The sequence below is a fragment of the Lutzomyia longipalpis genome, chromosome 1 (assembly GCF_024334085.1).
Source record: "Lutzomyia longipalpis isolate SR_M1_2022 chromosome 1, ASM2433408v1".
Classification (NCBI taxonomy): Eukaryota; Metazoa; Arthropoda; class Insecta; order Diptera; family Psychodidae; genus Lutzomyia; species Lutzomyia longipalpis.
The window spans coordinates 21757759-21782074 of NC_074707.1; the positions used below are offsets into that span (position 1 = coordinate 21757759).

At 36.5% G+C, this 24316-nt stretch overlaps 13 protein-coding genes across 14 annotated transcripts; 3 read left to right on the top strand and 10 right to left on the bottom strand.

Annotated features, from left to right (window-relative positions):
- Nucleotides 1–1319: 1319 nt before the first annotated feature.
- On the bottom strand, nt 1320–2524 carry LOC129797048 (farnesol dehydrogenase-like). Its single transcript, XM_055839298.1, has 2 exons — nt 2390–2524; nt 1320–2195 (listed from the first exon to the last, which is right to left on the bottom strand). Exons 1-2 carry the CDS (start codon nt 2436–2438, stop codon nt 1492–1494), a joined length of 753 nt encoding a protein of 250 aa, XP_055695273.1. The 5' UTR covers nt 2439–2524; the 3' UTR covers nt 1320–1491.
- A 215-nt stretch (nt 2525–2739) lies between these two features.
- Nucleotides 2740–4631, bottom strand: LOC129797057 (farnesol dehydrogenase-like). The gene is made up of 2 exons (XM_055839306.1): nt 4476–4631; nt 2740–4409 (listed from the first exon to the last, which is right to left on the bottom strand). Exons 1-2 carry the CDS (start codon nt 4522–4524, stop codon nt 3709–3711), a joined length of 750 nt encoding a protein of 249 aa, XP_055695281.1. The 5' UTR covers nt 4525–4631; the 3' UTR covers nt 2740–3708.
- An 827-nt stretch (nt 4632–5458) lies between these two features.
- LOC129797056 (farnesol dehydrogenase-like) lies at nt 5459–6377 on the bottom strand. The gene is made up of 2 exons (XM_055839305.1): nt 6281–6377; nt 5459–6199 (listed from the first exon to the last, which is right to left on the bottom strand). Exons 1-2 carry the CDS (start codon nt 6327–6329, stop codon nt 5499–5501), a joined length of 750 nt encoding a protein of 249 aa, XP_055695280.1. The 5' UTR covers nt 6330–6377; the 3' UTR covers nt 5459–5498.
- An 85-nt stretch (nt 6378–6462) lies between these two features.
- On the bottom strand, nt 6463–7644 carry LOC129797053 (farnesol dehydrogenase-like). Its single transcript, XM_055839302.1, has 2 exons — nt 7355–7644; nt 6463–7282 (listed from the first exon to the last, which is right to left on the bottom strand). The coding sequence occupies exons 1-2, from the start codon at nt 7401–7403 to the stop codon at nt 6579–6581; spliced, it is 753 nt and encodes a 250-aa protein (XP_055695277.1). The 5' UTR covers nt 7404–7644; the 3' UTR covers nt 6463–6578.
- Nucleotides 7645–7896: 252 nt separating this feature from the next.
- On the bottom strand, nt 7897–17793 carry LOC129797054 (farnesol dehydrogenase-like). 2 transcript variants are annotated; one of them, XM_055839304.1, is made up of 3 exons: nt 17645–17793; nt 8814–9004; nt 7897–8741 (listed from the first exon to the last, which is right to left on the bottom strand). In XM_055839304.1, exons 2-3 carry the CDS (start codon nt 8860–8862, stop codon nt 8038–8040), a joined length of 753 nt encoding a protein of 250 aa, XP_055695279.1. In that variant the 5' UTR covers nt 8863–9004; nt 17645–17793; the 3' UTR covers nt 7897–8037. The 2 variants fall into 2 exon arrangements, with proteins under 2 accessions (XP_055695279.1, XP_055695278.1); XM_055839303.1 differs by lacking the exon at nt 17645–17793 and having other exon boundaries at nt 8814–9580.
- LOC129797052 (farnesol dehydrogenase-like) lies at nt 9702–10714 on the bottom strand. Its single transcript, XM_055839301.1, has 2 exons — nt 10606–10714; nt 9702–10523 (listed from the first exon to the last, which is right to left on the bottom strand). The coding sequence occupies exons 1-2, from the start codon at nt 10652–10654 to the stop codon at nt 9820–9822; spliced, it is 753 nt and encodes a 250-aa protein (XP_055695276.1). The 5' UTR covers nt 10655–10714; the 3' UTR covers nt 9702–9819.
- Nucleotides 9702–11891, bottom strand: LOC129797050 (farnesol dehydrogenase-like). Its single transcript, XM_055839300.1, has 2 exons — nt 11798–11891; nt 9702–11725 (listed from the first exon to the last, which is right to left on the bottom strand). Exons 1-2 carry the CDS (start codon nt 11844–11846, stop codon nt 11022–11024), a joined length of 753 nt encoding a protein of 250 aa, XP_055695275.1. The 5' UTR covers nt 11847–11891; the 3' UTR covers nt 9702–11021.
- Nucleotides 12615–13653, bottom strand: LOC129797059 (farnesol dehydrogenase-like). The gene is made up of 2 exons (XM_055839309.1): nt 13483–13653; nt 12615–13407 (listed from the first exon to the last, which is right to left on the bottom strand). Exons 1-2 carry the CDS (start codon nt 13529–13531, stop codon nt 12713–12715), a joined length of 744 nt encoding a protein of 247 aa, XP_055695284.1. The 5' UTR covers nt 13532–13653; the 3' UTR covers nt 12615–12712.
- On the bottom strand, nt 14099–15049 carry LOC129797058 (farnesol dehydrogenase-like). Its single transcript, XM_055839307.1, has 2 exons — nt 14940–15049; nt 14099–14872 (listed from the first exon to the last, which is right to left on the bottom strand). The coding sequence occupies exons 1-2, from the start codon at nt 14986–14988 to the stop codon at nt 14178–14180; spliced, it is 744 nt and encodes a 247-aa protein (XP_055695282.1). The 5' UTR covers nt 14989–15049; the 3' UTR covers nt 14099–14177.
- Nucleotides 16464–17392, top strand: LOC129797049 (farnesol dehydrogenase-like). Its single transcript, XM_055839299.1, has 2 exons — nt 16464–16597; nt 16665–17392. The coding sequence occupies exons 1-2, from the start codon at nt 16549–16551 to the stop codon at nt 17366–17368; spliced, it is 753 nt and encodes a 250-aa protein (XP_055695274.1). The 5' UTR covers nt 16464–16548; the 3' UTR covers nt 17369–17392.
- Nucleotides 17794–17806: 13 nt separating the features above from the next.
- Nucleotides 17807–19600, top strand: LOC129797019 (ATP-dependent RNA helicase DDX47). Its single transcript, XM_055839249.1, has 3 exons — nt 17807–17992; nt 18076–18334; nt 18529–19600. Exons 1-3 carry the CDS (start codon nt 17843–17845, stop codon nt 19575–19577), a joined length of 1458 nt encoding a protein of 485 aa, XP_055695224.1. The 5' UTR covers nt 17807–17842; the 3' UTR covers nt 19578–19600.
- A 452-nt stretch (nt 19601–20052) lies between these two features.
- LOC129797039 (transcription factor E2F5) lies at nt 20053–21721 on the top strand. The gene is made up of 5 exons (XM_055839281.1): nt 20053–20268; nt 20477–20586; nt 20742–21150; nt 21220–21469; nt 21536–21721. The coding sequence occupies exons 1-5, from the start codon at nt 20155–20157 to the stop codon at nt 21640–21642; spliced, it is 990 nt and encodes a 329-aa protein (XP_055695256.1). The 5' UTR covers nt 20053–20154; the 3' UTR covers nt 21643–21721.
- Nucleotides 21714–24194, bottom strand: LOC129796999 (serine/threonine-protein phosphatase 4 regulatory subunit 2). The gene is made up of 3 exons (XM_055839220.1): nt 23820–24194; nt 23487–23675; nt 21714–23409 (listed from the first exon to the last, which is right to left on the bottom strand). Exons 1-3 carry the CDS (start codon nt 24034–24036, stop codon nt 22004–22006), a joined length of 1812 nt encoding a protein of 603 aa, XP_055695195.1. The 5' UTR covers nt 24037–24194; the 3' UTR covers nt 21714–22003.
- Between the last annotated feature and the right edge of the window lie 122 nt (nt 24195–24316).

Sequence of the window (24316 nt, forward strand, 5' to 3'; positions counted from 1 at the left end):
TTGGGGCCCGCGGAAATTTTGACGGTTGGGTTTAAAAATTTGAAATTTTTGACGGTTGGGGATTTTACACGCACTTTTTTTCCCGGAAATGGATTTTCGTGACTTTTGGAATTTTTGATGCCAAAAATTCAAAAGTGTTCTGCTGGTCACAAAAAACACAATTTCCCCGGAAAATTCAACGGAAAAAGCAAGAAAATTGCGAAAAACTGAAAGGGTGAGGGAGACAGTATCATTGACGTACCGCGTCTCATTTTCTCTTCAACAAAATATACCAAAAAGTGGTGGCCTTTGGAACTAAATTTAGGGCGCCAAATTCAAAAAGTAGTAAAATAAAGAAAAATGCGTTTTTCATTAAGTTTTCTGTAATTTTCCTTTTCCTTGACTTATTTTGAAGAATATTTGTTCAATTTTAGTTTTTATTTAAGTAAAAAATCTATGAAAAATGGATTTCAATTAGCTTAATTTATAAAAGTAACATTATAAAAACATTCTTATTGGAAAATTTGCTATTTTTCCTTGATTTTAGTGAATTTTCCTAGTTGAAAGTTCCATGAAAAAATGTATTAAAAAAAATGATCTGTTTTGTGAAAAAGAAGATCATTTTGTGAAGAACATTTTTGATTGAGAAAACTTGCTATTTGATCTCAGTTTTCTCGCTTTTTCCTAATTTTCAGAGCACATTCTTCCTTGTTACAATTCTCCAAGGTAAAGCTTTTAGAAAAAAAATAGATTATTTACTGAAAAGGCTAAAAAGGAAATCGACTAAAAGATTTTTGAGAAAAAGAAAAAGAAATTCGGAATTTGGTAGAATTCGCGATCTTTCCTCGATTTTCTCCCATTTTCATTTTTCCAGAACGTAGGATTTTTTTTATTAAAATCTTCCCAAGCAAAAGTTTCATGAAAATCGCATTTTAGATCATCTAAGTTGCCGAAAAGAAAATCGATCTGTTAATTCTGATTGGAAAAATTTGCATTCTCCAATTTACCTTTTTTCTGAACAATTTGAATGCACATTTCTTCCTCTGAAATCTTCCAAGAGAAAAGTTTATGTGAAAAACAATTTTTTATGACTAATTTTCGACTGAAAGAGATAATAAAATAGACTTTCTCAAAAATTATCATTAAGTTAGTTCTTGTTAGATTGATTAAATTATTAGGACTATCAGAAAATTTCAATTAGAAAAAAAAGGAGATTCAACCAGCACTTATTTCGAACCTTTCTAAAAGCGATTGAAGAAAAAATCGCAAGAAAATCAAGAGAAGAAGCAAAATTGAAGAGAACAGAAGAAACCTTTAATAAATTAAAAAAACTAGAAAAATCTCTTTTAAATGTACATTTTATTACTTACGTTTTTCTTTTATAAATTTTAACCGAGAATCTTTCGAAATTGCGATCAAATGGTATAACAAATATATAATTAATCAACACATGCATAAAAACAAATAATTCACAGATAATTTTTACGGCAGACTTTTGAGTTGGTTTCACTTTTAGTATGGCTCCCCAAAGGGCTTGATGAGCATCTCGTGGATTTGCACACGAGGTGGTGTTCCCAAAATGTGCAGAATACTTGCGGAAACATCTTCAGGTTCCAAGCAGGGGAGCTCCTTGAAGATATCCTTATTTTCCGATTGGAAAATTTCAGTCTTCACGAGGCCAGGACTCACCGAAGTCACTTTAATGGGGCACTTACTCCTGATGAATTCCTGGCGATGTACTTCCGTAATTGCCGTAACTGCATACTTGCTCGCTGGGTAGATATTGATTGAGGGCTGCTCGACGTTGCAGTACACCTTGTGCCCAATGATGCTATTCATGTGAATAACATGCGCATTCCTCTTGTGCTTCTGCATGGACTTGAAGGCTTCTCGTGTGCAGAAAATGAGCCCCATTACATTCGTCTCCATCACCTCACGAATTGGTGTTGTATTGTTGGGCTCAATGAGGGAAGTATAGCGGAGAACTCCGGCATTATTGACGAGGACATCAATGCCGCCGAATTGGGCGTCGATCCTCCCGAAGACATCAATAATTTCCTTTTCATTGGTAACATCGCACTTAAGGGCGTGCAAGTTCATCCGGACGTCTGCTGGAAGGGCATTCTGTAGGGCTTCAATTCGTTCAACTCTCCGCGCCAAACCCACAACGACCATTCCCGCTTTCACGAGATCAATCGTAATTGCTGCGCCAATTCCTGAAAAAGAAGAATTTTATTTGAACAGAATTAATTACTATTCCACATTCTTATTTGTTCTAAGAATTGAGATTTTTCTTGAAAGAGCAAGAAATCAATTTTTTTATAAAATTCTTTTTTTTTTACTTAAAGAAAGGAATAAGGGAGATTAAGAAGAAGAAGAAGTTAATTTAATTGAGAAAAATTCAATTTACCTGATGAGGCACCAGTTACAATTGCTAGACGACCGCTCCACTGATCCATGGTTGCAAGGAGGAAATTTATAAAATTTTTAAGCACCCGAACGACTTGGAAGTACGAAACCAACTGACCAAAATCATCTCTCGATCCAGACTTTTTATTAATTTAACAATAGAAACCAGAATTTTTGGGAATATGACAAAAAAAAGTAATCTAGCAGCTTGCTAAAGGTCAGTAGATCATTCTTATGGGTACAGTTGGAAATCAACTTTTTTTTCATGCAAACGAAGTGAAATTATCTCCTCACTTTCGCTCAACAAAAAAAAAAGCAACAGAAATTGAAATTAAAGAGTGAAGTCGGCAATTGGCAAAATTCAAGATCAATTTATTAATTATTAAATTACTTATCTGCATAATTTACATAATTAATGGAAGTTATAATATTTATGATTGCTTAACATGATATTTAAATGCGAATGATGCACAATTTGTTCAATATTATGATACTTTTTTGAACCTCTTGTAATTTTTGTGCATATTCTACTGACTGTTTGCATAGTATGTATACATAAAACGCATAAAACAAACATTGTTTAATCCTTTAGAGACCGCAATGTATGTATTTAGTACATATTAAAATAAGAAAATGTTTTTTTTTTTGCAAAGTACGCAAACTTTGAGGGAAATTAACTCTGATATTCTAAGATTTTTTTCATTAATTTCCGGAATTTGTCTAAAAAAGTCCATTTTCAACTAATTTTGTTGAAAGTTCGCGTAAAATGTTCTAAAGCTCATTAACAGAATCTGATTGAAGTTTATGAGAACTAAAACATTTTATGCAATTTTTATGCACTCTAAAAGAATTAAAATTGCCAATTGAGTAAAGAAGTTTTAGTAAAAATTTTTTTTTAGTTTTTGATCCTGTGAATCCTTGTATGTTTTTTTAATACAAAAGAAAATAAGAAATTTCTGAAAAAAGTGTAAAATTAATGCAAGAAATCATTCCCGGTCCTCAAGAAGCACAAAGGTTACAAATAAAATTTTCAGAGGTTCTTCAAAGTTGAATTTTATTTAAATCAAATGCAAAACTCCAACTGGAAATGCATAATACAGTTTTAACTTCTTTTTTGCTGCTTCAATAACTCATGAAAGCTCTTTTTGTGACCCTCTTCGAAGCTCTTATAAATTAACAAGCAGAAATTCAACAAATTATTCTCATAGAATATTTCTCAATTTGTTGATTTAAATATGTTAATTTAATTAACATAACAGATCACATACATAATGTATATTAAGAGCTTTTAGAACGATACATATTTAAAAGCTCAATACCTCAATACATTTCACCAAACGGTTTGATTGTTAATTCGTGAACTTGAACGCGTGGCGGTGTGCCAAGGACATACAAAATACTCTGAGAAATGTCTTCGGGTTCAAGAGCGGGCATCTTGGAAATCATTTCCTTATGTTCAGGCAAAAATATTTCTGTATTAACTAAACCCGGGCTCACGGAAGTCACTTTAATGTGATGCGTGCTCTTTATAAATTCCTGCCGGTGGATTTCAGTTATTGCGGTGACGGCGAATTTACTTGCAGGATAAATATTAAATGATCCTTCCGGTGGAAAGAATAAATTGTGACCAGCAATACTATTAATATGGACAACATGAGAATTTCTTCCGTGCTTCTCCATTGATTTGTAAGCCTCACGCGTGCAAAAGACTACACCTAGAACATTTGTGTCGATCACCTTGCGCACAGGAACAGAATTATCCTTTTTGATGAGTTCTGTGTAACGTAAAATCCCGGCATTGTTAATTAAAACGTCAATTCCATTGAATTTCGCATCAATTTCAGAGAAAACTCTCACAATGTCTTCTTCTTTCGACACATCACATTTCACAGCATGAAGATTTTCTTGAAGATTTGGCGGAAGATCCTTTTTGAGGGCCTCTACTCTTTCAACTCTTCTTGCTAAGCCAATTGTTATCATTCCCGCCTTTGCAAGATCCTTCACAACTGCTGCCCCAATTCCTAAAAATGCAGAAAATCCTTTGAATTAATCCATTCGTTAGGAAATAATTAAAATTCCCTAACAACCTGCAGAGGCTCCTGTTACAACCGCGACTTTATTCTTCCACTGTTCCATTTCTTACAACTTCCCACAGATAAGTGAATGAATTGAAAAATTCTTATGTGGTATTTATATTAGCATGATGGTACATAGTAGTTGTGATTTCATGCTGAATGTGCAAAATTTATGTATTAGTTTTTAGTCATGTAACTTTCGTGAAGGTCATTAGTTTTTTTTTTTTATTAAAGCGTGGTAGTAAATATGTATTTGAAATAAAGCACAATTCGGTGTAATGAAAAGAAAATTAAATTATAGTGTTTATATTTTATTTGGCTGTATTATTTAAATACAAATGTAGATACCAACACTTTTAAAGAAATTAATGCAAAAATATTTTTAAAAAAACTGTAAAAAAAATCATTTTTCAGCTAAATCGCAAAGACATATTCTATCAAAGAATTGGATTCGTTTCTTAATGTAAATTAAAAAGGTCTTAACATAAATTTGTATCATAAAACAGACATAAAATTGATAGTACAAATTTAAAAGAATTTGTTTAAATAAAAATTTAATTATAATGATATAAAACATTACGTTTCCTTGCCAAAAAAATATAATGAAGATTATTTCACGCAGAATTTACGAGAATTGTATTTCATTGTCCATTACAAGTAATTCCCAGCAGATTTCATCAAAAAAGCAGCGCAATAAAACTTTTTGTGATCATGTACACAGTTTACTGAATAAAACCAGATATTTTTTGTAGAATGACTATTTCGTGAGAAGAATGAATCTAGCGGATTTATAAGATGAAAAAAAATCGAATTGACTCATTCGACTCTGAAAAATTAATCTCCCAAATATAAAATAGGTGGTACACAGAAGCTGTGCTATTCTTTTCTTCGAAAGAATCACAGCTAATACAACATTTGTTGGACTAAGAATTCACAACACCTTCCACACACAAGTAGATTTAATAAATTTTAATTATATGCTAAACATAAATCAATAGAAGACGGAATTCATTCTTTATTCACTTTGAATAGCCACTAAAATTGTTCACCAAATGGTTTAATGGTTAACTCGTGGATCTGAACATGTGGTGGTGTAGATAAAATATGAATAATACTCTGAGACACATCTGCAGGTTCAAGTAGTGGCATATCAGGGAATCTTTTGAGAACATCTTCAGGCAATATTTCCGTTCGAACTGCTCCAGGACTCACCGATGTGACTTTAATGTGATGCTTACTCCGAATAAATTCCTGACGATGTACTTCCGTTATGGCGGTTACTGCAAATTTCGACGGAGGATACATGTTGACCTCAAATTGGGGATCAAAGGATATATGATGACCCACAATGCTATTTATATGGACAACATGAGAATTTCTTCCGTGCTTCTCCATTGATTTGTAAGCCTCTCGCGTGCAAAATACAGGGCCTAAAATATTTGTATCAACCACCTCGCGAATTGGGATTGAGTTATCAGCTTTGATAAGCTTCGTGTATCGAATAATTCCAGCATTGTTAATTAAAACGTCGATGCCATTGAACTTTGCGTCAATGTCAGAGAACACCCTCACTATTTCTTCCTCTTTCGACACATCACATTTCACAGCATGAAGATTTCCTTGAAGATTTGGTGGAAGATCCTTCTTTAGAGCTTCAACTTTTTCAACCCTTCTTGCTAATCCAATAGTTATCATTCCCGCCTTAGCGAGATCCTTTGCAATTGCTGCTCCTATACCTATTGAGACACAAGTGCCAAAAAATAATATTTGATTTAATACCCACTTGGCGGGTTTTTTCCTCAGGAAATCTCTCATACCTGAAGAAGCACCTGTAACAATCGCTACTCTATTTTTCCACTGTTCCATTTGGTTTGTTTTAGTAGGTACCAATATCAATTACTAACTGAATTGACTAGAGTGCTATGCGCTGTTTATATACCCAACTAAGGTACTCAAATGATAAGTTAGTAGAATCGATTGCGAAATAAATTGATAACAATTTGAAATATTAGAAGGTTTATTTTCTATAAACATTCAACATTATCTATCTGAATTTTATCATTTTCTAGACGTAATTTTGGAAGTGATTTAATCATAAGACAATTAATATTTTTTTTAAAATTGTTCCCCAAAGGGTTTAATGGTTAACTCATGAATTTGAACATGGGGAGGGGTGCCAAGGACATGAAGGACACTCTGGGACACATCTTCAGCCTCAAGGAAAGGAAGATCACCAAATTTTTCCAATAATTCTTTGGAAACAATCTCGGTCTTTACAGCCCCAGGGCTCACAGAAGTCACCTTGATGTGATGTTTGCTCCTTATAAATTCCTGACGATGGATTTCCGCTATGGCGGTCACGGCGAATTTGCTTGGAGGATAAATATTATGAGAAGGCATTTGAAGATTTCGGATAATATTATGTCCGACCACGCTGTTAATATGGACAACGTGAGAATTCCTTCCGTGCTTTTCCATTGATTTGTAGGCTTCTCTTGTGCAGAAAACCAAACCCAATACATTTGTGTTGATCACTTCACGAATTTTTGAAGAGTTATCCTTATTAATTAATTCAGTTTCTCGAAGAATACCGGCATTGTTGATCAACACATCAATCCCATTGAATTTCTTATCAATCCAAGCAAATACTCTCACAATATCATCCTCATTCGACACATCACATTTGACAGCATGAAGATTTCCTTGGACATTTGCTGGAAGATCCTTCTTGAGAGCTTCAACTCTTTCCACTCTTCGCGCCAATCCAATTGTAATCATTCCTGCCTTCGCGAGATCCTTTGCAATCGCCGCACCAATTCCTATTTTCATAAAAAAATTTTTCTTATCTCCGAAATTTTCACTTTATCAACATTGATTATAATTTTTTTTACCTGCCGAAGCACCAGTGACGATAGCTACGCGATTCTTCCACTGTTCCATGATTTTAATGAATGTCTTTAGTCTTCAGATACCACAATAAAACTGAAATTTTCTGCGACGTTTTTTCCTACTTTTATACGTAAATCATATCTATCTAACTGCAGGAATGACTTTAATTTCCATCCATAAAATCGTGTTCTTATTATGTAAAATAAAAATTGCCGAGTAATTCTGAGTTGAAATATACATATACATTAGTTGCGTTGGTACATGGTTAGATTATATACATATTACAATGACTTGAAATAAAATAGATAAGATAGTCTTATTTAATCGTTTAAACCCAAAAACACTTGCATGTATAAGGGAATAATAAAATTATTATTAATCGTTTGAAACAGAAGAATTTTTTTTTCGGATATCATCAATTTATTAGTTGAATACGTTAAATGATTTTTGATTTTTTTTAGAAGTACGTCCTTTTAAAATTAAGTAAAACCAATTAATTCACAAGAATCAGGAAGAGATTGTAAAGATTTGAGATAAATATCCATTTATTATTTTACAAATTTTATTTTCTTTAAAGATGTTGTCGAGATATCAATTACAATATCGGCTGATTGAGAATATAGATTGAGTTACATAGTATAAAAAAATAAAAATCTTCCATGGTTTTGTTTTTAATATTATAATTTCAAAACTGTTCCCCAAACGGTTTAATAGTTAACTCGTGAATTTGAACATGAGGAGGAGTCCCAAGGACATGAAGAACACTCTGGGAAACGTCTTCAGCCTCAAGGTACGGAAAATTGCCGAATTTTTCTAACAATTCACTTGTAACAATTTCAGTTTTCACAATTCCCGGGCTTATAGAAGTCACCTTGATGTGATGCTTGCTCCTTATTAATTCCTGGCGATGGATTTCCGTTATGGCGGTAACTGCATGTTTACTTGGAGCATAAATGTTGCTGGAAGGCATTTGAAGATTTCGGATTACGTTGTGTCCAACAACACTATTAATATGAACAACATGAGAATTCCTTCCGTGCTTTTCCATTGATTTGTAGGCCTCTCTTGTACAGAAAACCAAACCCAAAATGTTTGTATCGACCACTTCACGAATTTTGGAAGAATTATCCTTATAAATTAATTCAGTTTCTCGAAAAATTCCAGCATTGTTAATGAGAACATCGATTCCATTGAATTTTGCGTCAATTTCAGAAAAAACTCTAATTATTTCTTCTTCTTTCGACACATCACATTTCACAGCATGAAGATTTCCTTGAACATTTGCTGGAAGATCCTTTTTCAGAGTTTCAATTTTCTCCACTCTTCGCGCTAATCCAATTGTTATCATTCCCGCCTTAGCGAGATCCTTTGCAATTGCAGCACCAATTCCTATGTAAAAATTAGTTTTTTCCTTATCTCTAAAATTTTTGCCAAATCACTATTGAAATAATTTTTTTTTACCTGCCGAAGCACCAGTGACGATAGCAACACGATTCTTCCACTGTTCCATGTTTTTAATGAATGTCTTCAGTCTTCAGACGCGAGAATATAACTGAATTTTTGCTTTTGTATTTTCATACTTTTATATATTAGCCTTATCTATCTCAGTGTTGGAACATTTTTTTTTCTAAAAGGCGTCATATTTAGTGTACCTAAATGAAAAGTAAAATCTGCCAAGTAATACTATGTTTATTCATATTATATTGCGTTTATTTTATACTAGTCAACCCGAGCCCCCAATCACGTGTGAGCAAACTTCATTTTAAATTATAAAAGGGGGGCGTATATTAGTGGGGGGATGAATAATACGGTATCCCGAAAAATTTTTAAAATAAAAAAATCCCGTTATCTGACCCCTCAGCAGGTAGAAAATGGGAAAAAATCAATTTTTCTGTGGGGGCGCTATAAAGGGGGGTTGGGGCGGAATCCCATATAGCGCTTGCAACTCGTATTGACCCCCTCTACCCCCATACCAAATTTCTTCAAGATCGGCCCAGCCGTTTCGGAGGAGTTCATGTGCCACAAACAGACAGACAAACATTTCAGCTTTATATATTAAGATAAAAATTTACATAATGTGAATAAAATAGACAAAATATACGGTAGTCCCATACACTCTTTTGAGTGAGGCTGTGGAAGTAATATTATTATTGAGATAGTCGTTCACCAGTTAAACTTTATGAATGTCGAATTTTAAGAAAGTAGATATAGTAACTGAATGATTTATTTATTGATTTCCTAAAAGTGAAAAATTAAGGAATATTTTTCAATTATCAATTTTAACACCTGAGGATATGTTGATTCTTTAAACGATCATGAATTTTCACAATCTTACGTCAGAAAAGTGAATTTTGTTAGCCAACGAAAAATTTTATTTGCATGAAATTATACAATCGATTAAGAAAAATTTTAAATATTTCTTGATTTTGTAAAATCATTTTTTTAAGAGCGATGATATTAGATTTTTTTAAAACTGTTCCCCAAAGGGTTTAATAGTTAATTCATGAATTTGAACATGAGGTGGTGTCCCAAGGACATGAAGGACACTCTGGGAGATATCTTCAGATTCAAGAAATGGAAAATCGGGGTACTTCTCCAACATTTCTTGGGGGAAAATCTCAGTTTTCACAGCCCCAGGGCTCACAGAAGTCACCTTGATGTGATGTTTGCTCCTTATAAACTCCTGACGATGGATTTCCGTTATGGCGGTCACGGCGAATTTACTTGGAGGATAAATATTGCCAGAAGGCATTTGAAGATTTCGAATAACATTATGTCCAACTATGCTGTTAATATGTACAACATGAGAATTTCTTCCGTGCTTTTCCATTGATTTGTAGGCCTCACGCGTACAGAAAACCAATCCCAACACATTAGTGTCGATCACTTCGCGAATTTTTGAAGAGTTATCCTTATTAATTAATTCAGTTTCTCGAAGAATACCGGCATTGTTGATCAGCACATCAATCCCATTGAATTTCTTATCAATCCAAGCAAATACTCTCACAATATCATCCTCATTTGACACATCACATTTCACAGCATGAAGATTTCCTTGAACATTTGCTGGAAGATCCTTCTTGAGGGCTTCCACTCTTTCAACTCTTCTTGCTAAGCCAATTGTTATCATTCCTGCCTTTGCAAGATCCTTTGCAATTGCAGCACCAATTCCTATTTTTAAATATAAAGTTTTTTTATCTCCAAAATTTTCGTTTCAATTTCTGCTATTTCATCATTGTATGAATATTTTTACCTGCCGAAGCACCTGTTACGATAGCTACGCGATTCTTCCACTGTTCCATGATTTTAAAAAGTATATCTGTGTTCTTCAAAAGCCAGAATATAACTAAATTTTCTACTTTGTCTTTTCACTTTTATGTACAGCACACGAATCTAATCTATCTCACTGGTAGCTGGCTTTATTCATGCTCACATTATAAGCAGCCAAGTAATTCTGATATGAGATATACTATCTTTATGTACATATATATAAAATTGAAATATTATGTATATACATCACACATTTAACGAAGTTATGTAACTGGTGATAAAATATGCGAGTGATAAGAAATGCCTGTTATTTTGTATTGTTAAAAATGTCTTTAATCGAAGGGTTCATACATAAACATATTCAGTATTAATTTGTAAAACTTTTTTTCCAATATGTATTTAAAAAGTTTCTCCGAATGGTTTAATAGTTAATTCGTGAATTTGAACATGAGGAGGAGTTCCAAGGACATGAAGAATACTATGGGATACATCTTCAGGCTCAAGAAAAGAAAAGTTGCCGTATTTTTCAGCAAAGTCCTCTGGCACCATTTCCGTTTTTACAACCCCTGGACTAACAGAAGTCACCTTAATGTGATGTTTGCTCCTTATGAACTCCTGCCGATGTATTTCCATTATGGCGGTTAATGCGAATTTTCCTGCAGTGTAGATATTAGTGGAAGCCATTTTCGGATCATTGATAATGTTATGTCCAACTATACTATTGATGTGTACTACGTGAGAATTTCTTCCGTGTTTTTCCATTGATTTGTAGGCTTCACGTGTACAGAAAACCACACCCAACACATTAGTGTCCAACACTTCACGGACTGACGTAGAATTATCCTTAGTGATTAAAGCTCCTTCCCGAAGGACGGCTGCATTGTTAATTAACACGTCGATTCCATTGAATTTTGCGTCAATTTCAGAGAAAACTCTAATTATTTCTTCCTCTTTCGACACATCACATTTTACAGCATGAAGATTTCCTTGAACATTTGCTGGAAGATCCTTCTTGAGAGCTTCAACTCTTTCAACTCTTCGTGCCAACCCAATTGTAATCATTCCCGCTTTCGCGAGATCCTTTGCAATTGCAGCACCAATTCCTGTTTTGGTGTTTTTTCTTTTTATCTTTACTTAGGTATATTTTGCTTTATCATCATTGAATTTTTTTTTACCTGAAGAAGCTCCAGTGACGATAGCTAAACGATTTTTCCACTGCTCCATAATCACGATATATGATGGTAGTCTTCAAAAGTCAAAATGAAACTAAATTATGTACTTTATGTGTTTTCGCTTTTATATTCTACTTTGTTGATTGAACGTTTTTTTATTTAATTTTAAAAGCCTCTTCTGATAGAGGCTAAAGTATCCATGACAAGATATTTAAAAATTATCTTGTTTATGCTCCAATCAGAATTATTATCAACATTTATTTTTCGGATATCAAATTCATAATATAATTTTGAATTATTCTAATAAAATTCCATTTTTGAAAAAAAAAAAAGTATGTGAACCTTTTTTCTTATGAATTTTTTAAATTCAATCATTAAATTTTATTAAAATTTGTTGGAGTATCTTGGAAATGTGATTTTTCAGTCTTCTCTACTGATAAAGGTAGCTTTTGCTACATTTATCAACAACTTTGTTTTTTTTTACATTGTATTTAATGTAGGTAATCCTTGAGCCCTTTAGAAGTTTTAATAGAATTACATATTATAGACAAACGAATAATTTTTTTCTTGCTTTGGCAAGGAGCGATGGTAAAAGGGAAACCAAAGATGATACTCCCTCTTAAAGGAATTTTAAAAATAAGAATTTATGTTCGTTGGAATAAATCGAAAACCATAATTAATTAAATACTGCTCTTAACCACGAAGTGGAACACCAACTAATATCCTATATGTAGGTTATAGGTAAATATGTATAATGTTAGATTTAAGTACAAGATCTTGATGTTTTAACGCATTAAGTCTGTTGAGACGGTGAGAAGGATTTTTGTGTATTTTAATCTCTTTTTATTCAGAATTAAAGAAAGAACATTTTAACAAAATATAACGTATAATATTTTGTGAAAATAATTTAACAAAGAATTAAAACCTCTCCCCAAAAGGTCTGATGATAAGTTCGTGTATTTGAACACGAGGAGGTGTTCCGAGGACATGAAGAACACTCTGGGAAATATCTTCAGCCTCAAGGAATGGAATTTTGCCAAACTTTTCTTCAACATCATCTGGAACCATTTCTGTTTTCACAGCCCCAGGACTCACAGAGGTCACCTTGATGTGATGTTTGCTCCTTATAAATTCCTGGCGATGGATTTCCGTTATAGCGGTAACCGCATGTTTACTTGCCGGGTAGATATTTAAGAGAGGTATTTGTACTGGGTAATGTCCAGCTACACTATTGATATGAACAACATGGGAATTTCTTCCATGCTTCTCCATTGATTTATAGGCCTCTCTTGTACAGAAAACAAGCCCATAAACATTCGTATTGATCACCTCACGAATTTTTGAGGAATTATCCTTATTGATCAGTTCAGTTTCACGGACAACTCCAGCATTGTTGATTAACACATCAATCCCATTGAATTTTTTGTCGATTTCGGAGAAAACTCTCACAATATCATCTTCATTGGACACATCACATTTCACAGCATGCAGATTTCCTTGAACATTTTCTGGAAGATCCTTTTTCAGTGCTTCAATTTTCTCCACTCTTCGTGCCAATCCAATTGTTATCATTCCCGCCTTAGCGAGATCCTTTGCAATCGCCGCACCAATTCCTATTTTCATATAAATTTTTTTTTTGCGTGTCTTAAAATTTTTGCCTAATCATCATTGAAACTATTTTTTTTTACCTGCCGAAGCACCAGTGACAATAGCTACGCGATTCTTCCACTGTTCCATGATTATAATGATTGTCTTTAGTCTTCTAGCGCCGAAATATAACTGAATTTTGTGCTTTGTCTATTCCTACTTTTATACATAAATCTTATCTACCTCGTTTCTAGAATGATTTTTTCTAAGATTCGTAAAATCATGTTCTTATTATGTAAAATAAAAATTGCCAAGTAATTCTGGGTTGAAATAAACATATTGTACACATACTCGCGTATATATGTATAAGTACCTACCTGCTTTTATATTATATGTAATAACGTGAAATAAAATAGATACCTACAGTATCAACACTAACAAATGAAATAAATAGGTCTGATTTTTTTCGAATGTTAGATACTAGTTTATTAGTTGAATGTATACATATGTATGTATATACCTAATTTTACGACAGAGTGACGGTAAAAGAGGAACCTAGCGTATAGCGTAGTCATTTTAAAAGAATTTGAAAAATAGGAACCTATATATCAGGAATATATCAAGAATTATAATACAATGAAGAGTATTCGTGTATTTCAGTCTATCCATTTCTCATATTCTCAGTTTATATATTATGTTTTTTTTTATTTTATTTAGAATTAAAGAAAGAACATTTTAGTAGAAAATATTTATTTTTTGAACAACATGGTATTTTGTGAACAATTTTTACAAAGCATTAAAATCTCTCCCCAAAAGGTCTGATGATAAGTTCGTGAATTTGAACACGAGGAGGTGTTCCGAGGACATGAAGGACACTCTGGGAAATATCTTCAGCCTCTAAGAATGGAATTTTGCCCAACCTTTCCTCAACATCATCTGGCATCATTTCAGTTTTCACAGCCCCAGGACTCACAGAGGTCACCTTGATGTGATGTTTGCTCCTTATAAATTCCTGGCGATGGATTTCCGTTATGGCGGTAACTGCATGTTTACTTGCGGGGTAGATATTTAAGAGAGGTATTTGCATTTGGTAATGTCCAGCTACACTATTAATATGGACAATATGGGAATTTCTTCCGTGCTTCTCCATTGATTTGTAGGCCTCTCTTGTGCAGAAAACAACCCCGAAAACATTTGTGTTAATTATCTCACGAATTTTTGAGGAGTTATCCTTATTAATCAGTTCAGTGTGACGAGCAACACCTGCATTGTTGATCAACACATCAATCCCATTGAACTTTGCATCAATTTCAGAGAAAACTCTCACAATATCATCCTCATTCGACACATCACATTTCACAGCGTGAAGATTTCCTTGAACATTTCCTGGAAGATCCTTTTTAAGAGCTTCAACTCTTTCGACCCTTCGTGCTAATCCAATTGTAATCATTCCCGCCTTCGCAAGATCCTTTGCAATCGCAGCACCAATTCCTATGTTCAAAATTAATTTTTTTCTTATCTCTAAAATTTTTGCCGATTCATTGTAATTATTCTTTACCTGCTGAAGCACCTGTGACTACAGCTACACGATTTTTCCACTGTTCCATGCTAACGCGCTTTTAATGATGTATGAGTCTTCAAATTAGAAATACAACTGAACTCTGGTGATAATATTCTCTTGCTTTTATACGCCATTTCACCAACGTTTCAGATAAAAAATAACAATTTTAAATAGACGTATACATAAGTGATTAGAAATATGTGATTTGAGATTTTCTTAAATTTTCACTTAAGATCGCATATAGCCCTAGTTGTTGCGCGTCGTGAAAAAAAAGCTCATAATGATGATGGTTTCACTTAAGATTTGTACCTATGTATATCGCAACATTTTGCTGTTGTAAGTGTGACGTATTTTATATGACGCTTTTTCAGTATTTGAATTAAATTTAAATGCAAATTTTTAAAACAATCTTCCTATCAGTTGTGCAATTGAGAGCTACATATTATAGAGAAAAAATGCATTTTATGCGTTGAGAAGCATGACTCAGGTGTTTATAGCAATCGTTTATATACCGCGTACAATTTTAATTATCAATTTAAATAAAAGAATCTCACAAGATCATTGTAACGTTCTACATTATGAATATTAATTTAAATGTATAATGTACCTCATAAAACTAATTATCCTTTCATTTATAATTTATGACATTTAAATGAGATCAATTCACGATCTCCCACACCCAAAACATTTGCAATTCTCTTGTTATATGGTTGTTATTACTGAAAATCATTGTCACGTTTTGCTTTATCATCCTTATCATTCTATATACACCTATATCTGTTACGTAAATATGACAGAGACTTTATAACTTTGCTGATTAATAAAAAATGATGCGTGACTTTTCTCATTAGTTATGTACATACATTTTGTACATAGCTTTGTAATCCCAACAGTATAAACCAGTTAAAAATATGCCAAAATTTCACACATTTTACCGGCAAAATAATTTTTATTGTGACCTACATGGTCAAAGATTTTTTGTATCATTACTCCATCACAGGACATGGTAACATATACGTACTAAGCGGTTTGATCGAATGCTATTAATTTTTTTTATGACGAGTTAGGAGAAAAATTTCCTGGGAAAATCCTCCGTCTCTTTGCTTCATGAAAAATAATACTTTTCTGCACAACATTTCCCTTCCCCTATTATGAAGTATTTAATGTTTCAATACAAATTACATGTCCGATACACTAGTCTGTATAAGGAACTTAATAAATTATTATTAATTATTAATACAAATTACTATCTTAGGAAGTGCACCCTACCCTTCTATGTTCTACCAATCTCATATTTATTAATCTTGATCAATTTGTTTAGCTTGGTCAAATGAGGAATTTCCTTAAAATGAAACACCATTTAGGTAAAATTTTACCTTTTTAGGCAGCCTTCCCTATTTGGTCATTCCCTTATCATTCATTCACTCACACAGAGTTCAATGTAATCTCAACTCTCAGCTTTTATCTTATCAAATTTTTTGTAAGGTGGTATATAAGCTGGGAATAGTGTATGAGAAATCAGTTGTACTCCTGATGCTATTGCAGCCGTCTCAATCTTTTGAAGTTCAAGGTTTATTTGTGTGTGATTTATAAGGAAAACTAAGAAATGGATCAGTGGAAAAATCGAGTTGCTGTTGTAACTGGTGCTTCATCAGGTGAACTTTTCCATTCACAAATTAATAAGAAATAAAATGATAAAGTAGACAAAAATTCTAATCACAGGAATTGGTGCTGCACTCGTAAAGGATCTCGTAAAGGCGGGAATGATAACAGTTGGACTAGCCAGACGTGTGGACCGAATTGAAGCCCTCAAGAAGGAACTTCCAGAAAATTTGCGATTTAATTTGCACGCAATGAAGTGCGATGTGTCGCAAGAAGAGGAAATTATAAGAGTTTTTGAGTTGATTGATGCCAAATTCAATGGGATCGACGTGCTCATCAACAACGCCGGTGTTATTCGTGATACAGCTCTCATTGATGCAGATAACTCCACACCAATTCGAGAAGTTATCGATACAAATGTGATGGGACTCGTTTTTTGTACAAGAGAAGCCTACAAGTCCATGGAGAAGCACGGGAGGAACTCCCATGTTGTCCACATTAACAGCATTGTTGGGCAATACTTCCTCGGAATGGTCAGTCAACCATCGCTGAATATCTATCCTCCAAGTAAATTTGCCGTGACTGCAATCACGGAAATTCATCGCCAGGAATTTATTCGCAGCAAGAAGCACATTAAAGTCTCCTCTGTGAGTCCTGGAGTCGTACTAACTGACATTTTTCTCCCGGAGCACAGAGATTTGATCCCACAGGGACCACATTTGCTTCCTGAGGATATCTCCGCAAGTGTACTTCACATCCTGGGAACTCCTCCTCATGTTCAGATACACGAATTAACGATTAAACCGTTTGGAGAGATGATTTAATAAAGGAATGCTTTTTTAGTGCAAGTACGGTGTTTTTCTTGTAATTATACAGCCCCGAAACGGCTTGACCGATCATGAAAGAATGAAGCTTAACGATCACTTTACGCATTGCTAGAGGGTTCCTAATGTTCTAAAGAATGTTTTGGGGTATTCTATAATTATTTTATGTAAAAATCCACATTTTTTGGATGCATTTCCGGGCGGAAAATGTATTTTTTAACGGAAGAATTCAATTTTTTGATTTTGACAAAAAATTTTCATAACCAAAAAACTTACAATTTTCCTCTTTGTAGACAGGTTTTTCTTGTTTTTTTCGACCTTTTTCAGATGCTTTTCTGATAATTTTCCACGGTTTTTTATTGGTTTTTACAATTTATCTTTGTAGGCGGAAAATTTTTTCGAAAAATAGAACTCACCAACTCGCACTGTCACGAAAGGGTTAATAAAAATCAAAACTAACACATAACCTCAAAAATGTCAGATTCGGAAGTTGAGAGTGGTGCTGAAATTGAGGAAAAAAACGGTATTTCCGGGGGAAGTGAAGAGAATAGCGATGTAAATAGTGGTGAGGAAAATGGGGTTGATCCCGAGGACAAGGAGAAAAGCTGTTCATGGCAGGATTTGGTATGAATTTCGTATTGTTTACAGTTCTTAGCAATGCGGAAAACACGTGGGCTTTAATGATTCTCATCTTTGTACCTTTACAGGGTCTAAATGATGTTCTCTGTGAAGCATGTGCTGAGCTCAAATGGAAGAGCCCAAGCAAAATTCAGCGAGAAGCCATTCCACTGGCACTTCAGGGGAAAGATGTAATTGGATTGGCTGAAACTGGATCCGGGAAGACAGCTGCTTTCGCATTGCCTATCCTGCAGAGTCTCATGGAGACCCCGCAATCACTGTTTGCTCTCATCCTCACACCAACACGAGAACTTGCTGATCAAATTGGTGATCAATTCAAAGCTCTAGGTGAGTTTTCTTTCATTTTTCTCTAATTTTTTGTCCTTTCCATGTGTTTCAATGATGATAAAGATTAATTGATTACAAAAAAAAATGATGAGAAAACTCTTCATTCGTCACTACCACTGATTTTCCTCACAAAATTCTCATCCTGATAATGTTCTTTAGGATATAAGTTAATGAGGAATTAATTATTCTTCTAGGAAGCGGTATAGGATTAAAAGTAGCTGTGATTGTGGGTGGTATGGACATGACAGCGCAATCACTTCAGCTGGCAAAGCGTCCACATATCGTAATAGCCACTCCCGGACGTTTGCTGGATCACTTGGAAAACACAAAAGGATTCGATTTGGATCGCATAAAGTACCTCGTGATGGATGAGGCAGATCGAATTCTCAACATGGATTTCGAGGTTGAATTGGATAAAATCCTCAAGGAAATTCCCCGAGAGCGTCGTACATTCCTCTTCAGTGCGACCATGACGAGTAAAGTCCGGAAGCTGCAGAGAGCTTGTCTCCGGGATCCCGTAAAAGTTGAAGTGTCCAGCAAGTATCAAACAGTTGAGAAACTTCAGCAATACTACGTGTTTATCCCGTCAAAATTCAAAGATATCTACCTGCTGCATATTCTCAATGATCTCGCTGGCAATAGCTTCATGATCTTCTGCAGTACGTGCAACAATACCCTGAGAACAGCGTTAATGCTGCGAGAATTGGGCCTGGCTGCAGTGCCCCTTCATGGACAAATGTCACAGAATAAGCGCCTGGCAGCTCTGAATAAATTCAAGGCAAAGAGCAGATCAATACTAATTGCAACGGACGTAGCATCTCGTGGTCTGGACATCCCCCATGTGGACGTTGTGTTGAATTTCGATATTCCCACCCACAGCAAGGACTACATTCATCGTGTGGGTCGAACAGCCCGTGCGGGACGTTCCGGGAAGGCAATCACCTTTGTTACGCAGTACGATGTGGAGCTGTACCAGAGAATAGAACACCTAATTGGGAAACAGTTGCCGCAGTATGAATGCGACAAGGATGAGGTGATGGTGCTACAGGAGAGAGTTGGAGAGGCACAACGGAGTGCCAAAGTGGCTCTAAAGGAGATTGAAGATAAGAAGAGTTCCGGGAAGAATAGGAAAAATGCCGATGGCAGTGACGACGATACTGAGCAGTATGTTGGCGTCCGGAAGAGGATAAAGTCCTCAAAAGGGGGCAAGGGGAACAAATTCAAGAAAATGAAGAGAAAATAAAATAAAATTTGCGCCAAAATTTAGTTCGTTAATGTTTTAAAAATCTCCGCTTTGTTATTTTGGCGCTGTTGGTTGAGGAGGAAGTGAGACCTACCTTGATTCTCTCATTCACACGTGCATGATTGTTACTGTCTCGCTCGTACGGAAGGTTTTTCACAATTTTCTCGCATTTTCCAGCAAAATTAGATTAATTTTGCTTAGATGGCAGCGTCGCGTTGATCGGCATCGCCAGTCTAAAACACTCAAAAATCGTACCACAAAGTCTACAACGATTACGGGTCCCAAGTCACTCCTGAAAGCTCCCTAGGGGGCCATTCTCAGCAATTTTTGGATCCCCAAAAAACATAAGGAAAAAAATAAACAACGTTTTTAAGTCACGTTTTGTTTTTTACAGTGTACCTGAGGAAAAAAATTTGACAGTTTGAATGAGATCGACGACTTGTGTAGCAAAGCACGTATCCTACCCCTTTTATGTAGCAGATGCGTGAATGGGTGATGGAATTGATGAGTTGTGGCGGCAGGTTAAAAAGTTTGTCATAATTTTTGGAAAATCTTCCTTCCTGGCACTTCCTGAAGCATGGACGATTCCTACTACGAGTTCAAGCGCAACGACAAATCCCTGGGTTTGCTCACCAAGCGTTTTGTGGAGTTACTGCGACAGAGTTCAAATGGATTTCTCGATTTACGATATGTGAGTTTTCTTTCCCGTCTCCTTGGCGTTTTACAGTAATTCCCACCAATGTGCCCCATTCTGCTGCACTACGAGGTGGTTTGGGGTACCAGCGAGGGGGTCTGGATGTTTTTGCGGGAGTGGCATTTTGAACTGGGCGAAAATGCGGGGAAGCCAGAGTCGCGCGAACTCCATGTTTTGAAAACTTTTTTTACGTGTTATTTTGCAGGCTGCGGATGAGCTCCATGTGCGGCAGAAGAGGCGAATCTACGACATCACGAATGTCCTGGAGGGTGTGGGGTTGATTGAGAAGAAGAGCAAAAATAGCATTCAGTGGAGGTGAGTCCCGGAGGCGATTTCTCGTATTGTTTTTTGCATTTTAGGGGCTAAGCAGCACTCCAATGGCATCTATGATGTAGTTTGGGAGATAGGGGGTACTTCCCGCGCTTCAAAATTATTTGAGAATTGAAACTTCATTGTTTTTTTTTTTTCAGGGGATCCGTCTTGCCGACTACAACAAGTCAACGGGCAACGCAGCTGCAGAGTGTTGCGAATCAGCTGAAGGAGGAGGAAGAAGAGCTGACGCAGCATTGCGTGTACATGAGGCAGAATCTGAGAAATTCCATTGAGGATATTGTCAATCAGTCATATGCGTACATTACGCGGGATGATCTCCTTGATTGCTACAGCGATGATGCTGTTTTAGTGCTGAGATGTCCTGAAAAGATGCAAATAGCCGTGCCATCGGTTAAAACTGAGAATGTTCAGGATAGACCTTCACTGAAGGTTTCATCACAAATGCGTGAGATTGATGTACGTTTGCTGACCACAGAGGGACGATCTCTCGTCCAGAAGAGTACCCTCAAACCTGCCAATGCTTCCGCCAAAGCTATCAAACAGGAGGTGAGTTTTAAGATCTTCTCCCGGAAAGATATTCTGTTAATTTTTTACTTGAAAAAACTCCCTTTTTAGCCAGAAGACAGTTCGTTTGAATCCGCAAGGAAGCGCATAAAAAAAGAATCAAGTGAGGACAGTAAACCCCCGTCTCCGGTTCCACAGAAGCGTCGTCCTGGACGTCCGAGGAAGGTGAAAAAGCCCCAAGAAACGCCCGAGAGCGATGATTCTGACGTGGAGGAGCGCCAAAAGACAGCAGAGATTCTCCTGAAGCACACAAATGATGAAGTTAATCGCTTCAAAGTACACAATTTTGAGAAATACAGCTGTGAGTATCCCCTGATTAAAGATCTCCCTCCGGCATTTCCCTTACAATTCTCTCAATCTTTTGCAGCTCATCAACCATTTATTAAACTTGAACGTCCAGCACATATGGAATTTTCGTGTTCTCTCACCAATAATGAGGGCATTGCGGAGATCTTCGGGATTGAGGGGCCGTAATGTTGTAAATTGGGCGATGTGAAAAAAGGGTACAAACAAGAAATTTGTAGATATAAATAAAAAGCTCTGAATTATTTTAGATGCGACATTTAATCTCCTCCAAAAAAAAATCTCAAGTTATACAAACGTTTCAAACTTGAAATATCTGCGCAAATGTTTCTTTTTTTTTCCTTTCGAAGCGATACTGCATTTTACAATTTGTTTAATTAAATGAAAAACATTATGCTAAAGGTCAATATGTCTACGTAATCTCTATTAAGACGTAAAAATTAATTTATGGGAGAGGGGGCTGCTTAAAAGTTTTTTTTTCTGTGTAAAATATTTTATCGGTGAAATGTGTGGGTGTGGGGGGGGAGGGGGCTTACTGATCCATTGGCTCCATGCTACTCTCATCCACTTCCATGGCGTCGTCTACCTTGGCTGCCGTGTGATCTTCCTCTGTGGCCATTTCGGACACATCGGAGGGCACCGGAGCCACTTCCATTTCTGCCACTTCGAGGGGTAGGACGAGGTCAGTGGATTCACCCGTGGCTGGGGCCCCCACATGGGGTTCATCCGTCGTCAGTTCTCCGGCATTTGGGGGCACGAGGGTACCCTCATCAGCCACCATTTGCGATGCAACGTCAATTGGATCCACTGAGGTGGATGGTGGTGGGTTATCCAGTGGCAATGCTGGTGGTACTTCAATCAGCATCTCACTCTCCATGGGCTTCTTACAAACTGGTTCACCGTCTTCGGTGCGATTTCTCAACTCTAGCACTTGATTCTTGTCCGTATCGGTTGATTGGAATGCAATTGGGGGTGATTGGGGTACAACTGGTTCATTTACGGCCGTCTCCACCGGCACTTGAGGCTCCACCGGGGATTCTTCTTGTTGCTTCTCCTGCTGAACTTCCTCCTCTACCGGACATTCCGTATTCGTTGGAATTTCTTCATTCTCCTTTGTATCCGGGGCAGCTTCAGCATTGGGGGATGGTTTAACCTCCTCTCCAACATTCAGGGCTTCCGAAGGTGCTTCAGCAGGTGCAGCGGGATCAACCTCCTCAGCCTCATTTGAGACATTTTCTTCTTCGGTTTTCTCTAATTTCTCCCCAACAGGTGGTTCAGACACAGCTGTACTTACGGGTGTTGTTGATTTATCCTCCACATCTGATCCCTGTCCCGGTAAACTTTCATTCTCATCCGTACTGTTGCTGTCATCCGATGACGAAGATGAAATTGTGACATTGGAGTTGTCGGAATCGGTTTTCTCCACCTCTTCTGGGGTGCTTTCAGCAATTGTTGCAGCTTCCACAGGAATTGCAACTTCCGCGGCTTCATTGGATGTTTCACTTTCCTCCACCTTGGTGGGTGCTTCCGTAGTACTTTCCAGTGGTTTTATAACCACCAACGGGGAGGATGTTGAGGCCTCTTGGATGTCGGCAATCTTCTCTCCCTCCTCTGGTGGTGTTGCCTCGAATTTCTCTATGCTATCTGTGATGTTTACCTCAGGCTCGGCTTCGGATGTCTCAAGGGTATCCGGTAAATTCGATGTGTCCTCCGGAGTGGGAGACTTCGAGGCGCTGGAGACAAATTTCGCCACAGCAGCTACTTCTGCCATAATAACAGCTGCCGATGTTGTGAGGGTATTTATTGACGGGAGAGCAGTACTGGGCATGTCAATATCCACATCAACATCCGTTGGCAAGTCTCCATTCACCATGGAATCCAAACTGTCCCCATTCTCGCTGTCAGTCGTTTTCCTGCCTGGTTCTATGGTACTTACAACTGCAACATAACCCCCAAAAAATAGGGAAAAATCAAGCTTCGAGGAACATTTTGTGGAAAATTCCAGAGGCACTCACCTAAAATATTCTTCTCCACTGCCCGCATAAACTTATCAATTCGCGTATACTGCTTCCGGGGATCGGAGAGAAGCTCCGAAATTCTCTGGATTGTAAATGGTGCGGCATTGAAGGTGTCCAGACGCTCTAAAAGTCCATTCTTCATTGTCTCATAGTTGAAGGGATCCACATTGGGGTACTGGGGTAAATCTGCAATGAAAACCAATACGTGGAAGGTCAGTCCCATTGCCCCCTTCTGAGCTTCACCCGGATGAGAGGAGCGTCCGGGTGACACAATTACGCTGTTGCTGACGCAAGAATAGCTTTGCAACAACAACGAAAAAACTGCCCTACCTTCGAGACATGGTGTGGAGTCGTGAAATTGCTTGATCACATTGATTAACTTCTCACGGAATAAATACTTAATATTTGGCCATCTGTAGACGGTATCCCCGGTTTTGGCTACATGACGAATGTACTCCTCCAGCTCCTGCGGGATCTCCTTTGGCTTCAATTTCGTGTAGCGCTCGAGGATTTGTAGCACTTCTTCGGGGTTCTCCATTACTAGCATTTATGTTGGGTGGATTTTATTACACGATTATGGAGGAAATTCGCAAGTTGGTGGAGAAAATTCGTCAAAATAAAAAAAGCCACAGAAACCCACAAAAATTCCGAAAATTCACAAAATTGTGACACAACGCTTCGCCGACGTCATGCGCCGAATTGACTTTGGCGGCGGTTTTGCGCCGAAAACTTTTAACTTCTTTTCAAATTATTTTTTTAACTGATTTTTATTGTCTTTTTGTAAAGAATCAAAGACTACAAAGAAATAGTAAAATTAATTGTAAGAA

Excerpts from the sequence above, each read along its gene's own strand:
- LOC129797019 (XM_055839249.1), top strand. The coding sequence starts at position 17,843 with ATGTCAGATTCGGAAGTTGAGAGTGGTGCTGAAATTGAGGAAAAAAAC. Across the intron at positions 17,993-18,075 it reads GCTGTTCATGGCAGGATTTG|GGTCTAAATGATGTTCTCTG; the intron begins GTATGAATTTCG and ends GTACCTTTACAG. Across the intron at positions 18,335-18,528 it reads TGATCAATTCAAAGCTCTAG|GAAGCGGTATAGGATTAAAA; the intron begins GTGAGTTTTCTT and ends TTATTCTTCTAG.
- LOC129797039 (XM_055839281.1), top strand. The coding sequence starts at position 20,155 with ATGGACGATTCCTACTACGAGTTCAAGCGCAACGACAAATCCCTGGGT. Across the intron at positions 20,269-20,476 it reads GATTTCTCGATTTACGATAT|GCTGCGGATGAGCTCCATGT; the intron begins GTGAGTTTTCTT and ends GTTATTTTGCAG. Across the intron at positions 20,587-20,741 it reads AAAAATAGCATTCAGTGGAG|GGGATCCGTCTTGCCGACTA; the intron begins GTGAGTCCCGGA and ends TTTTTTTTTCAG.
- LOC129797054 (XM_055839304.1), bottom strand. The coding sequence starts at position 8,862 with ATGGAACAGTGGAAGAATCGTGTTGCTATCGTCACTGGTGCTTCGGCA. Across the intron at positions 8,742-8,813 it reads CGTCACTGGTGCTTCGGCAG|GAATTGGTGCTGCAATTGCA; the intron begins GTAAAAAAAAAT and ends ATTTTTACATAG.
- LOC129797057 (XM_055839306.1), bottom strand. The coding sequence starts at position 4,524 with ATGGAACAGTGGAAGAATAAAGTCGCGGTTGTAACAGGAGCCTCTGCA. Across the intron at positions 4,410-4,475 it reads TGTAACAGGAGCCTCTGCAG|GAATTGGGGCAGCAGTTGTG; the intron begins GTTGTTAGGGAA and ends CTGCATTTTTAG.
- LOC129797056 (XM_055839305.1), bottom strand. The coding sequence starts at position 6,329 with ATGGAACAGTGGAAAAATAGAGTAGCGATTGTTACAGGTGCTTCTTCA. Across the intron at positions 6,200-6,280 it reads TGTTACAGGTGCTTCTTCAG|GTATAGGAGCAGCAATTGCA; the intron begins GTATGAGAGATT and ends GTGTCTCAATAG.
- LOC129797058 (XM_055839307.1), bottom strand. The coding sequence starts at position 14,988 with ATGGAACAGTGGAAAAATCGTGTAGCTGTAGTCACAGGTGCTTCAGCA. Across the intron at positions 14,873-14,939 it reads AGTCACAGGTGCTTCAGCAG|GAATTGGTGCTGCGATTGCA; the intron begins GTAAAGAATAAT and ends TTTTGAACATAG.
- LOC129797048 (XM_055839298.1), bottom strand. The coding sequence starts at position 2,438 with ATGGATCAGTGGAGCGGTCGTCTAGCAATTGTAACTGGTGCCTCATCA. Across the intron at positions 2,196-2,389 it reads TGTAACTGGTGCCTCATCAG|GAATTGGCGCAGCAATTACG; the intron begins GTAAATTGAATT and ends CTTCTTTTTCAG.
- LOC129797050 (XM_055839300.1), bottom strand. The coding sequence starts at position 11,846 with ATGGAGCAGTGGAAAAATCGTTTAGCTATCGTCACTGGAGCTTCTTCA. Across the intron at positions 11,726-11,797 it reads CGTCACTGGAGCTTCTTCAG|GAATTGGTGCTGCAATTGCA; the intron begins GTAAAAAAAAAT and ends ACACCAAAACAG.
- LOC129797049 (XM_055839299.1), top strand. The coding sequence starts at position 16,549 with ATGGATCAGTGGAAAAATCGAGTTGCTGTTGTAACTGGTGCTTCATCA. Across the intron at positions 16,598-16,664 it reads TGTAACTGGTGCTTCATCAG|GAATTGGTGCTGCACTCGTA; the intron begins GTGAACTTTTCC and ends TTCTAATCACAG.
- LOC129797053 (XM_055839302.1), bottom strand. The coding sequence starts at position 7,403 with ATGGAACAGTGGAAGAATCGCGTAGCTATCGTCACTGGTGCTTCGGCA. Across the intron at positions 7,283-7,354 it reads CGTCACTGGTGCTTCGGCAG|GAATTGGTGCGGCGATTGCA; the intron begins GTAAAAAAAATT and ends TTATGAAAATAG.
- LOC129797059 (XM_055839309.1), bottom strand. The coding sequence starts at position 13,531 with ATGGAACAGTGGAAGAATCGCGTAGCTATTGTCACTGGTGCTTCGGCA. Across the intron at positions 13,408-13,482 it reads TGTCACTGGTGCTTCGGCAG|GAATTGGTGCGGCGATTGCA; the intron begins GTAAAAAAAAAT and ends ATATGAAAATAG.
- LOC129797052 (XM_055839301.1), bottom strand. The coding sequence starts at position 10,654 with ATGGAACAGTGGAAGAATCGCGTAGCTATCGTAACAGGTGCTTCGGCA. Across the intron at positions 10,524-10,605 it reads CGTAACAGGTGCTTCGGCAG|GAATTGGTGCTGCAATTGCA; the intron begins GTAAAAATATTC and ends ATTTAAAAATAG.
- LOC129796999 (XM_055839220.1), bottom strand. The coding sequence starts at position 24,036 with ATGCTAGTAATGGAGAACCCCGAAGAAGTGCTACAAATCCTCGAGCGC. Across the intron at positions 23,676-23,819 it reads CTCCACACCATGTCTCGAAG|ATTTACCCCAGTACCCCAAT; the intron begins GTAGGGCAGTTT and ends TTTTCATTGCAG. Across the intron at positions 23,410-23,486 it reads AGTGGAGAAGAATATTTTAG|TTGTAAGTACCATAGAACCA; the intron begins GTGAGTGCCTCT and ends GTTATGTTGCAG.